The sequence below is a fragment of the Apostichopus japonicus genome, chromosome 23 (assembly GCF_037975245.1).
Source record: "Apostichopus japonicus isolate 1M-3 chromosome 23, ASM3797524v1, whole genome shotgun sequence".
NCBI lineage: Eukaryota > Metazoa > Echinodermata > Holothuroidea > Aspidochirotida > Stichopodidae > Apostichopus > Apostichopus japonicus.
Window position 1 is genome coordinate 13,706,543 of NC_092583.1, and position 12,331 is coordinate 13,718,873.

Consider the following 12,331-nt stretch of genomic DNA (forward strand, 5'->3'; position numbering starts at 1 on the left):
GGTCTATCTTGGGTAACTATAACCAAAGACTCCCGAAGATTTTATTGTCTGTGCTAGAACATACCATATTTCTATCGTACTTCTTGTTACTTGTCGATAAATGTGTTATCGCTAAAGGTAGTAATAATAGGTCAATGTGGTCCTCTTCCCATCGACGCTGCGAATGCAGTTACGCGAAATGGTCACCTCATACTGTACCGTTCGTTCGTCCGACTTGCTATAATGTGACATTTGTTCGGAATCCTGTTATAGCCCATAAATGTAGCTATAAAAGTTATCTTGTTACACCTAAAATTATTTGAACTCTAGAATTATCAGGATCATGGTATTAGCCTACTCTTACTTAGTCTTTGACCTAACTTAATAGTAGTGACTTAACTGGGGCTACTGTATATGAATGTACACATGGTACAGTATGGCCCACAGGCACTTGTAACATTAGGCTATACCTACCAGTATTTACTAAGTTAGTATATATTCCCGTAGGTAGAGCCTTATGTTACAAGTGCCTGTGGTATGGCCTACTTAGTATAATTAGGCTAAGCTAAGGTGACCATATATTTCCTGACTGGAATCGGGGACATTTATTGCGTGACTGATATGGGGGAGGGGTCTACGGGGAGTGGGTGTCCCCCTCCCCTTTGAAATATTTGCAAGTGCCTAAGGTGCTTAGATGTAAAATGGTTATACACAGTAGCACTATTTAAATCAATTTTATTTTCAAAAATGTAGCTTTTTTTAGATGAAATTCACTAACTTTACGTGGTTCTTTAAGAGCTTGTGAGTTGCTCATGCTCACACTGTAAGTGTCGTGTTGCCGTAATTGCCAATTATACGGTCGAAAGAGTGCTAGGCTAGATCGATCTAGCATATTTTTTAACAGTGTTTCCACTTTACACTGGCCCACCTGTCCCGTTCTGCGACTGCTCACTTGACTAAATTTGTTTTTACAATTATTTTACTAATAATATGGGATATTTTCGAAATTCCTGAACATTTTGACGAATCGGGGACATTTTCGGGGACACTTGTTCATCGGGGACAGCACACTGAAATCGGGGACTGTCCCCGAAAATCGGGGACGTCTGGTCACCTTAGGCTAAGCTACCTTCACTACCTCAGGTCAAATACCAAACACTTCTTAGTCAAGCAGTACGCAAAAGTTATGGCACCCCATTATGGCATTAACCATTAAAAACTTTGCTTACCCTTTAGGGACACCAAAATGGAATTAGCCTTACCTCTGGGTCTGATGGTCTTTGTAGTTAGACACTGCAGTCTGCATTCTCTGGTCACATGACCCAGTGCTAGCACCATTAACAGTCAAGTCGACCAGCCATCTGAGCTACACACCCCTGGATATAAGCTCCCTGGACCATGTACAGTATTCCAAGTCTCTATCTAGTCCTCAACATAGAATATAGAGTGCAATTATGCAGAATAATTTCTTCTGACTTGGTTGGTTGCTTCTTAAATCTGAAAAGTGATCTTAAAATGTTCGTTTCAGATATATTCATTGTCGTGCAGATATGCCTTTACCTCTGAAGACCTTGAGAAGCATTGCAGTCATCACAGGTTTTGCAACCCTTGGGGGTGCTACCTTCTTCTACAAGAAAATTCAAGGTTTGTTGCAACTGGCTTGCTCTTTGCACACAACTATAAGTTTTGGAGAGAAAAAACTGTTAGCAAACTGCACATCTACTGCAAATGTGTTGTTAGTCGTTATGTGACAATGCTTTGTATCAACATAATGACTTAAAGGCATTGAAGACTCGCCCCAAACCGCTTGCGGCCATTTGAAAAAGTTAACTTTCCGTTTCTTGCAAGTGACGTTTTGTTTGTGACGCTACAAAATGCAGAATGTATAGTAATGAAAGGTGATACCTTGTTATCTTTAGCTGGACCTGCGATGTCCATCGCTGTTTTGTTTGTACACTGCTGTGGGTATTGAGCGTGGCTGTATGTACTGACTGTACACTAGTGTCTAATTACCGATGGTAGCAAGCTGTGTGTGTGTATTTTCTGGGATTGCTGGTGGTGTCTAACACTTCTGTTACACCTCATTCGAAACTAGGTCAGATTACCGGCATTAGACGTTTCTTTTTGCGCGAGTCTTCACACCCTTTGATGGCATATAAGATTCTACCACATATTGGCAGTCCGTACACAGTTTTCCAGCATGCCAATCAGGGGAGGGTCTGTCTCTTCATATGTGAACCTATTTCAAAAAGAACAACTTTGTATTAAAGGTGAAATGTCTCATGTCAGGATGAAAAACATTGCCAATGTATTTGGGATTCTGGCACAAGTTCTTTAGAACTTCTGTGCTTTTGCAATCTTTGGGATACTAATGTGAATTGTAAAATAAATGAAAACCATGGAAAAGCTCCTGTTTGTAGTCAAGTGAGAGCGCCTAATTAACCTTAGAGGTAATTAACTGGAAATTAAAAACTTCTGTCATGTTGTGTGTGACATCTGCAAGTTGTAAACATGATAAGTCAATAAGTAAGGCTTGGTTGAAATTCGAGCTTGGTATATAGAGCCTGCTTGGTGAGTACAAGAACCCTATTGAAATTGGTAGAGATCACATTACTTGAGGTCAACGGAAGTTTAAGGCTGAAAACACTGTAAACATGATAACTTAAAGTGTGGCATGACTTCATAGCTAGTTATGTTCCCATAGGTGCATACAAGAAATCTACTGAAATTGGTCAAAGGTCAATTGAGGTCAACAGATATCACAATTTGAAAAACTTGAAAACACTTTTGAGTGTTTGTTTCAGTTTTTACTGCTTAATGTTCAAGATTATGCAAAATGATGCAAGGAATCACTAAGCCAACTGCCTTTCTGGGTCTTTTTTCTTCTCAAATTTAAATCAAATACCAAACAAGTAAAGAGGATAATGAAGGGGATCTTGTTTGGAAGAAAGTTATGATATTGCTAATCCTGGTAATGCCTTAAGCATTTGTAACTGTATGGAATAATACACAAGTATCGCATACAAAACATGGTCAATTACAACTGAATAATCACTCTAATAATCTAATGATAAAGATGTGAAGTAACTATGTATATTCAAAGGCAATTAAAATATCACTTCATTGAAATGTATACAGACTAAATACTGTTTCTCTCATTTACACTGACGGTACTTATACTGCTTCTTTCTTTTTCTTTTTCTTACTTTATTTTCACTTTCTTCATATGGTTGCTAGCTCGACAAACTTTCCTTGTTTTACTAGTGTCATGTTTATACTATTCTACAGTTTTTATTGTATTCATGTATAGACGAAATAAATTAAATGAAAATTGATATTCTGCATTTCTTTAATCATGTGAAATACAGAATAACTGATGTAGAATGATCTATTTTTTTAAATATTTTTTTTTCTGCAGATAATTTAATTTCTGGTACATACTACTCAACATCCTTAATGTTACTAAAAGAACATGAATATGCAAAGGAGTTACTTGGTCATCCAATCAAAACAAAGTTTATTGACCTTGGTGATCAATTTAATGTCATTGATGGAGAGAAAGGTGTTGCTCAGGTGAGTAAATATTCTGATTTAAAGATGTTTACTGTATGCTGTTGTAAAAGATAGTTGTGTGGGGAGGGTGGAGGGGCCCTGAGAGAGAATCAAAAAACCATTGTCATCCAATTACCCTCTCTCTTATTAAACTTGTTCATGATATGATACAATCAAGCACCAGGTCTAAGATTGTTCAACTCAAACTGCTCCTATTGTAAGATTATGATATTAGACCACCCCCGGAATTGACCAGGATTTCTCATACTTTCATGTACTGTCACTGATCAATCCCAAATTTGTAAATATGGCCAAGAAATAATGTATGAAAAGAAGCTGCCTGTTTCTAGAGAATGTATTACAGAAATATGTGGGCATTTCACCATCATAGACCCAGCACCAACAAACATAAGAGTTCTCAAAATCTCTCCTGAAGTACCCTTATAATGTAACATGTAGATACTAGTACTACCTCTTGATGTCAACATCAATCTCATGTCCCCAGAATTTAAATTCAAGCTGTATTAACTAAATCATTGGATAACACAGATAGGGGATAAAATAAGCTACTGTAAGGCTTGCTGATCCTTGGGTCTCTAAACTAATAATAAAGCCAGTTGAGCCTGTTTGATATGTAAATTAGGCTAGGCTGGCTTACATCCAATGATAGTACTGTACAAGTTAGTCACTATATTGAGAGTGGATATATATACTTAAGAGGTATATAACACAATATGGTTGTCGTACTGTAGTACCGTTATATTGCTCTACAGTTGCGCCTCTTTCTTCCTGTCCTTCCCTCAGTTAGCTCCCCTGTCCTCATTTGCGTCATTCTCTTCCCTTCCCCCCCCCCCCCTCTCTTACAGTTCTTTTCAACGTAGAGAATACTCACACCCTATTGGCTTGCATACACCACATGACAACATTAGAGTATTACATTAAGAACAGCTCAACAGACCACTGCTAAGCAGCACTTGGAATGAAGGAATGAACGTAAAGAAGGCAAATAGTGTAAAACAGAAGATAAAACTTAAAACAAAGGAAACGTCTGACCAAGAAGAACCACCTTTCGGGGAATAAATTTAGTGTTCAAATTTTGTGTAGCAGTTTTGAAGGCTGTGAATTTTGTCTCTTATAAAAACAAACTGTGGTTCCTCAGTACAGAAACTGCTATACATCTTCGGACTTGGAGAGCAATTTGACAATTTTGCATTTAGCATGATGCGATGTGATATATCAGATAAATTATTCACTGCCTTTACATTCACTTACGTATTGCAAGTTGGAGACTTAATTGTGGGATGCTGAGTACTCTTGAGATAATGAAGCACATCCAATTTACATGGTCAGCCAGACACAGCCCTGACAAAGTGTGACCCGATTCAACTCTACCTTGGTGACCTACTTTACGATATTCATCAAGACCCTGTTGTCTTACTACCTACCCCGCCTACTTAATGACCCCCGCCCCCACGCCCACTGACCTACTGAATGACTGATGACCAAAACCAAATCTTTCTGTGTTGATGACGGATGCACCTTCTGGTCACATGCAAACGTAGTTTCACTTTGTTCAGTCACATTTTGTAAAGGTGAACAGTTTTAGTCGTGGACTGCCGCACAAGGGTGTCTGCCTTTCTGGAAAAAATGCAACTTAAAATGGCTACATCTTGACCAGTTGTAGTCTTATTAAGCAAACACACAATGTCCAACAACTATCCATGATTCTCCATGTCTTGGCAGTATGTGACATGCTTAAAATAAAGACTAACGAACAGGTTTCCTTTAATTCGTTGGTTTAGCTGGCAATACCTTTGAGAGGGAAGAAACAGAATGGAACACTTTACACTTGGTCAACTAGGACAGGACCTGGTGCAGAGTAAGTGAACGTTTTTATATTGAAAGCTTAGCTTTAAGGGTGGGGGGCAAGTCAAAGCTTCAATGGGGGGGGGAACTCAAATCAGTGTCTGGAGAAATGTGAGTTTTCTGCTGATGCCACCAGTTTCAATTTTGTTTTAGCAAATAATTGCATTTCGTTCCTGTTTTTTTTTAAGTTTGTTAGTATTTTCTATTCAGTCCTTTATTTAGCATCATTCCAATGTACCCACAAATTTAAGAAAAAATTAATCAATTGTTTTATAAGCTCTAATAACTGAACCAAAATATGTTCTTTTAACGCTATACAAGCAACGTAGCACCCGCAGGAGACATTCCAAACCACTTTTCCTGGACAAGTGTGTAATGCACTATGAACCTGTATTATTTGAGGCACATAAAAGTCTTATGTGTTCCTTCTGTTTAGTTTGTGTTGCATTTGAGATTCTGACCTAATGGTCAGTGTGTTAGACCAACTAGTCCTTCCGCTTTTACCGATGAGCCTCGTATATCTAAAGAGCGATTTTTGTTCAAGTTAAAAGTGATATAGAAACACAACGTGGACTAGATTGCTGTCTTTTTTCTTCTTCAACTTATGAAATTAATTTTTGTGGCTTAAAGTCATCCTTTTAACATTTACATTGGTTTTGCCACTTTATTCTTTGGCATAAATGTTTTCATTTTGACATTTTAGTTGGACTGTCGAAAAAGTGGAACTACAACTGAAAGGCTCGCCAAGAGTGGAGACAATATACCCCAAAGAGAAGACACAAATGAATGCAGAACAAGGTGACAGTAGGTGACACCGACATGTTGGATGAAAACTGTTATTATGGGGGGGGGAGCTTACATCTGTCACAAGGGTGTACTTAACTTATGTTTTTGCGTTGGGTTATAAATTTCCGATTTGTTGAAAAAGTTACGTAATATTGGCACACAGTTTTCAGGGAGTGTGCAGGGGGAGGGGTGGGAATGCGACTGTTTCATATGAACTATACCTCCTCTATCAATGGTGGCAGTATTTAACAAAAAATTAAGTGCGATAAAAATTGTAATTTCCACCAAATCCTAAATCCACCAAAGAAGGAGAGAAAAGGAAGTGTGAAATTTAAATTAAAAAAAAAGAAGGAAAAATCAGCTTATGGGAGAAATATTAAAGATCTATGAAGAAGAAAAACAATGCAAACTAAACAACAGGATCATGATTATCATTAAAACAAACAAACAAACAAATATTTCATAATTGAAGTACCCTCTGAACCAGTAGAAGAAAATTTGTCCAAAAGACTTGGAGTTGTCGGAATTATGATTTGGACTATCATCGCCACTGTTACAGTTTGATTACCCTAATACATTAAAATATAGAATGACTTGATTTCTTTTAACTCTAAATAAAAGATTAGAAATGGTATGTGAGATGTTTAATGTTTGAACCACGACAAAGAAAAATTTGCAACGTGTAAAAACTGGAAAATTATATAGACACTGAGATTTTTGTTTGACCCTATTGTAATTCCCCTTGTGATTGTTCCCTGAAAGCCAGCAATGGTACCTATGGAGGTCTTGTCCCTGGAGATAACGAGGGGTTGTCCAAACCCAGAACTGGAAGCAGTGAAAGGTGCATTCACATTTGGGGAAAAGTTTGGAACATTGACCGGTGCTGCACCATTGACTGGTGCTGCACTATTGACCGGTGCTGCACCATTGATATTATTCATGACCGTTAGTGTCCTTTTGGCGGTGTTGGGAATGTTGTTTTCTGTGATAGTTGAGGTCAAGATTTCATTCGCCTCTGGAAAATAAATCCTTCGTCGAGTTATGAAATTGGTCATCGATTCAAACTTGGGGGAGACCAGATCGACAGGTGCCCCAGGGAGAACAGGATCTGTTTTTAAGAATGGACCATGAAGAAGTGGGAATACCCAGGTCAGAATGAGCATTACCACTCCTTCACAGTAAATATAAAGCTTTGAAAAAGAAGTGAGACTATGTTCAACTGATGGGTTTTATATTGAAAAGAAATAAATGCTGGTTACAAGGAATCATTTCTACTTTAATCATTTGTAAATCAAACGATCGAAACTTACTGCAGCCGATTTCATCCGAGTAGTCATTGCAGTCTACAGTGTTATCACAGGCCTGTGATGTTAGAAGTATCTGTCCGTCTCCAGCACATCTGAATAGTGTTTCTGAAAATTAGAGGCAAATGGCAGCTTTATTCAACGTATTTATGGTACTTTCTATCAATACTATGAATCGATGCACAATGCTGCACTTTGACATAGTATGCTTCAAGTTCGGGTTTGTGTCTATACAGTTTATGTTATTAGTGAAGTGACCAGAAATGATGACAAAAACAGACTATATGTGTGATATACATTACCAATGATAGTGGAGCCTGAACACCATTGAAATACAACTGTTACCATTAATCTTTACATATATGGCAATTACAACTGGTCTGATACTTACAGAAATAAAGATTTGCCAGCCTTCTCTGTCTTCAATGATCTTACTTAGTGGATATTTGTATTCTCCATCTCCCCTTACGATGTACTCTTAATAAAAACGTATATCCTAACGTTGGCATAAATGTGTGCTTTTTCCCCAACGTTGATTAAAGGTGTGCTATTTTCCCCAAATTTTTTCCAAAAAAAAATCCTCATAATTTGCGCAGATACGGTGCTATGACACCAACGATTTGTACTCTAATATAGTGGACGCTTAATGCGTGCATACTCCCCCAATATATATATAAATAAGGGTTATATCCCCAAATTTTGGGCCTACGTAAGACTGTGCATACCAACTCAAGGTTCTACGTCACTGCACTCAGTAAGTATATGATATGACCATATGAAACTACCCTAATCCCTAAGCATATAAAAAGTTGCTCACAAGAGAGTGGGGATACCTCCTCCACGTTGACCCCTCTCCCACCTTCCCCAGGGGCGTAGCGAGCGGGGGGGTGTGGGGGGTGTCACGCCCCCCAATAATTTGGTCGCTGTCGGCAAATTTTGGGTCTGTCGGCAAAAGGAGAAAAGGTGAAGATCGAGAGCGGAAGGGGAAGAAAGAAGGAAAGCTGAATAGAAAAAGGAGAACGGGAGTTTCTTCCGTGCCAAATTTGACTTAAAATATGCACCAGATTGCATCTAAGGACGTTCAAACTAATTTTTCCAAAGGGGAGGGGTAGACCCCCTACCCTTAGACCCCTCCCCCATTTCAGTCACCACTTCCAGATCCGTCGGCAAATCAAATTTGACTTAAAATATACATCAGATTGCATCTAAGGACGTTTCAAAACTAAAAATTAGACCCCTCCCCCATTTCAGTCACCACTTCCAGATCCGTTGGCAAATCAAATTTGACTTAAAATATACACCAGATTGCATCTAAGGACGTTTCAAAACTAAAAAATTGCCAAAGGGGAGGGGGACACCACTTCCAGATCCGTCGGCAAATCAAATTTGACTTAAAATATACACCAGATTGCATCTAAGGACGTTTCAAAACTAAAAAAATTGCCAAAGGGGAGGGGTAGACCCCCTACCCTTAGACCTCTCCCCCATTTCAGTCACCACTTCCAGATCCGTCGGCAAATCAAATTTGACTTAAAATATATACCAGATTGCATCTAAGGACGTTTCAAAACTAAAAATTTTCCAAAGGGGAGGGGGACACCACCTCCCCTTAGACCTCTCCCCCATTTCAGTCACCACTTCCAGATCCGTCGGCAAATCAAATTCTCCACACCCCCCAACAAAAACCCCTTCGCTACGCCCCTGACCTTCCCCATGCCATAATACCCGCCACTGGATGGGGGCCGTCGTCAATATGATGAAAAATTGGGTCACCAAACGGCAAGAAAAGTTTGAATTCCGGGGCATTAGTCTAAGGGTAAGCCTGCTCCAAGACGAATGAACTAACTGTTACTAATCATTCCAACGAACGAAATGTATGAACGTGTGATTATATGTAAGAAAAGTCACCGAAGATGGCGGCCTGGCACGTAAACCAAACAACTTGATCCACTCTCAATCCAAGTCACTTTTTATCGAGACTGCAGTCGTAAATCATTTCTCCTTCTCCTTCTCCTTCTCCTTCTCCTTCTCCTTCTCCTTCTCCTTCTCCTTCTCCTTCTCCTTCTCCTTCTCCTTCTCCTTCTCCTTCTCCTTCTCCTTCTCCTTCTCCTTCTCCTTCTCCTTCTCCTTCTCCTTCTCCTTCTCCTTCTCCTTCTCCTTCTCCTTCTCCTTCTCCTTCTCCTTCTCCTTCTCCTTCTCCTTCTCCTTCTCCTTCTCCTTCTCCTTCTCCTTCTCCTTCTCCTTCTCCTTCTCCTTCTCCTTCTCCTTCTCCTTCTCCTTCTCCTTCTCCTTCTCCTTCTCCTTCTCCTTCTCCTTCTCCTTCTCCTTCTCCTTCTCCTTCTCCTTCTCCTTCTCCTTCTCCTTCTCCTTCTCCTTCTCCTTCTCCTTCTCCTTCTCCTTCTCCTTCTCCTCCTTCTCCCGCAAATGACAGTGACGAGACAACAGGGTACGGGTAGCGTTACTTTCACCTTGGCGATGGCGGTAAACTTGATGAAGCACAGATCGTTATTGACAGAAGTTCTCGGATTTTGGGCGAAGTAGAGAGGCTCTTAACTGGCAATGAGAATGCTTCTGAAGCGAAAGAACGTCTTCTCCAAAGCAAAGAGAAATTTAGAACGGATTAACGCGTGCATCGATGAGCACAGGTTCAATTCAATAGCAGCTGTGCACGATCAGCTCCTTTCCATTGCAGACGCACAGGCACAGCCAGACGGAACGTTGCAGCCATGAGCGGCGATCATGGGGGGGAGACATATTTTAGGTGGGAGATATAGTATCTAATATCCCCCCCCCCCAATATTTGGTGGCATAGTTTTTTTTTTTGTGGCTATAAATAGAAAATAATACGTGAGATTATTTATCCAAATCATATTTAGCGGTGGCTAAAACTTCATCCAACACATGCTGCATGAAGTAAATGACTCTTCGTGGTCGTTTCTGTGACCTGTGACCGTATAGCATGTTGTCACTCATGATTATTATCATAATGTCTGTACATCTCTTGTGTATGAGTGTAAGTACGTACAATCATATATATGATCCACATCGATATGGGTTCACTGGGTTTCCATTTGGCCTGTTTCCTACAAGATTTCTAACCGCAGGCACGTAGCCAAGGGGGGGGGGAGGGGGGAAGATTTCTTTTTCTTGTTTAACAATCGAAGTTTTATATTTATATTATTTGTACACAATAAATTAACTGTGTCTGAATTTTCGAAAATTCCCTGACCAACATTCTTCATCATACTTCCCTCTACTCGTGCCATTTTGACCGGTCTGTTAGGGTTTTTTTCTATATTGGTTGACCATAGATGAAATTTTGTGCAACATTTATGGATATGTTTTGAAGTGAATTTATAATTCAAATTCTGAACAAATAATGGGCTTCAAACCTTGAAAAGTGGGGCTGACGGGTATTGTATAGGCCGTTACGTAGTATTACCTTCCAAAGCAATGATCCACAGGAGAAGCGATGAGGTCGAACATGATGTGTGACTGGTGACAATCTTGAAAAAGGTTATGGATGGAAAAAAAAACTATTGGGAAAATATATATACAAAATAACGAAGTGCGCGAACAATTTTTATTTGGGGGTGGTGGGAATTGTTACGCGTCTGCACCCAAGTTAAAGTCCCCCACCCCAATATTTGAAACAAATCGCTGCCCCTGGTTGCAGCCACCATCGGGGAGCCAGTCTAATGGACACATTTCCCAGCCTGTTTCTGTCGCCGACCAGGGTATACTTTTTACATTTTGGTATTTCATATTGAACTACTTAACCACTCCGATATTATTTTTCATAGGTTTATAGGCCTGGCCTACTCGGTGCTTGCCCAACGTTTGTCCTCCCTGTCACAAGTGCATGAGTAGCCACGGTACCTCTCCCAGTGGCAGTAGTGGTACTGTGTAACTTAGTCCCCTTTCCCCTCCCGTTGATCGTTATAACCAAGGCTGAAATTAACCGCGCACCAGGCGCCTTTCTGTGCCCGCTACCAGTCAAACAGCGCCCTTAAGACCCAAAAAGAATGCCTGTTGATGGCGCTCGTTTCTAATTCCTTTTTGTAGACATTGGTTCGATACGCTTGAATTACTGATATCAGCAAATGAATTGTTGATATCAGCAAATGAATTGGTGATATCAGCAATTCCAACATATCGCCAATTCAATTGCTGATATCAGCAAATCTTTTAATGATATCACCAAATCATTTCATGATATCAGCAATTCGGTTCCTCATATCACTAATTAATTAGTAATATGTCGGAATTGTTGATATCAGCAAATGATTTGCTGATATCATCAATTCAATTGCTGATATCACCAATTCATTTGCTGATATCAGCAAATGTTTGTTGATATTAGCTATTATTTATTGACATCAGCAATTATTTGGTGATATCAACAAATGAATTGCTGATATCAGCAAATGAATTGCTGATATCAACAATTATTTGGTGATATCAACAAATAATTGTTGATGTCAGCAATTATTTGATGATATCATCAAATCATTTGATGATATCAGTAATTAATTGTTGATATCATTAATTATTTGCTGATATCACCAAATATTTGATGATATCATCAAATATCGAAGTAAGTAAAACGGCTTGCCATACGGACGCACCTCAGTGGACTGAGCTAATGTATGTCTACGGAGTTGCATAGGCGCCATTCACTCTTTAGTAGAATAGCTCCCGTCTCGTTGGAATATTTCTCAACTTACGAAATTGAAATTTGTATACACCAGGATGGAAGATTATAGGGGTGTGTGTTTGGGGGGGGGGGGTAGATATATACCTCATTACTACCCTCCCCTTATACTCTGAACTTTATATAACAA

At 39.5% G+C, this 12,331-nt stretch overlaps 2 protein-coding genes across 5 annotated transcripts; one reads left to right on the top strand and one right to left on the bottom strand.

Annotated features, from left to right (window-relative positions):
• The first annotated feature begins 104 nt into the window (after positions 1-104).
• On the top strand, positions 105-7,448 carry LOC139964926 (cytochrome c oxidase assembly factor 1 homolog). 2 transcript variants are annotated; one of them, XM_071967004.1, is made up of 5 exons: positions 105-261; positions 1,508-1,623; positions 3,398-3,552; positions 5,334-5,410; positions 6,101-7,448. In XM_071967004.1, the coding sequence occupies exons 2-5, from the start codon at positions 1,530-1,532 to the stop codon at positions 6,207-6,209; spliced, it is 435 nt and encodes a 144-aa protein (XP_071823105.1). In that variant the 5' UTR covers positions 105-261; positions 1,508-1,529; the 3' UTR covers positions 6,210-7,448. The 2 variants fall into 2 exon arrangements, with proteins under 2 accessions (XP_071823105.1, XP_071823106.1); XM_071967005.1 differs by having other exon boundaries at positions 175-325.
• On the bottom strand, positions 6,828-9,627 carry LOC139964925 (uncharacterized). Of its 3 annotated transcripts, none has more exons than XM_071967003.1 (3): positions 9,194-9,341; positions 7,494-7,595; positions 6,828-7,291 (listed from the first exon to the last, which is right to left on the bottom strand). In XM_071967003.1, exons 1-3 carry the CDS (start codon positions 9,291-9,293, stop codon positions 6,828-6,830), a joined length of 666 nt encoding a protein of 221 aa, XP_071823104.1. In that variant the 5' UTR covers positions 9,294-9,341. The 3 variants fall into 3 exon arrangements, 1 of the variants encoding a protein (XP_071823104.1); XR_011792126.1 differs by lacking the exon at positions 9,194-9,341 and adding an exon at positions 9,396-9,627 and having other exon boundaries at positions 7,149-7,291; XR_011792127.1 differs by lacking the exon at positions 9,194-9,341 and adding an exon at positions 8,305-9,187 and having other exon boundaries at positions 7,149-7,291.
• Between the last annotated feature and the right edge of the window lie 2,704 nt (positions 9,628-12,331).

What these genes read in the sequence shown, in the direction of transcription:
- LOC139964926 (XM_071967004.1), top strand. Translation starts at nt 1,530, where the DNA reads ATGCCTTTACCTCTGAAGACCTTGAGAAGCATTGCAGTCATCACAGGT. An exon ending in GAGAGAAAGGTGTTGCTCAG is followed by an intron (nt 3,553 to 5,333) that starts GTGAGTAAATAT and finishes TCGTTGGTTTAG; the next exon opens with CTGGCAATACCTTTGAGAGG. An exon ending in AGGACAGGACCTGGTGCAGA is followed by an intron (nt 5,411 to 6,100) that starts GTAAGTGAACGT and finishes TTGACATTTTAG; the next exon opens with TTGGACTGTCGAAAAAGTGG.
- LOC139964925 (XM_071967003.1), bottom strand. Translation starts at nt 9,293, where the DNA reads ATGCCCCGGAATTCAAACTTTTCTTGCCGTTTGGTGACCCAATTTTTC. An exon ending in GGTATTATGGCATGGGGAAG is followed by an intron (nt 7,596 to 9,193) that starts GTCAGGGGCGTA and finishes TCTAATTTTCAG; the next exon opens with AAACACTATTCAGATGTGCT. An exon ending in CTCGGATGAAATCGGCTGCA is followed by an intron (nt 7,292 to 7,493) that starts GTAAGTTTCGAT and finishes TCTTAAAAACAG; the next exon opens with ATCCTGTTCTCCCTGGGGCA.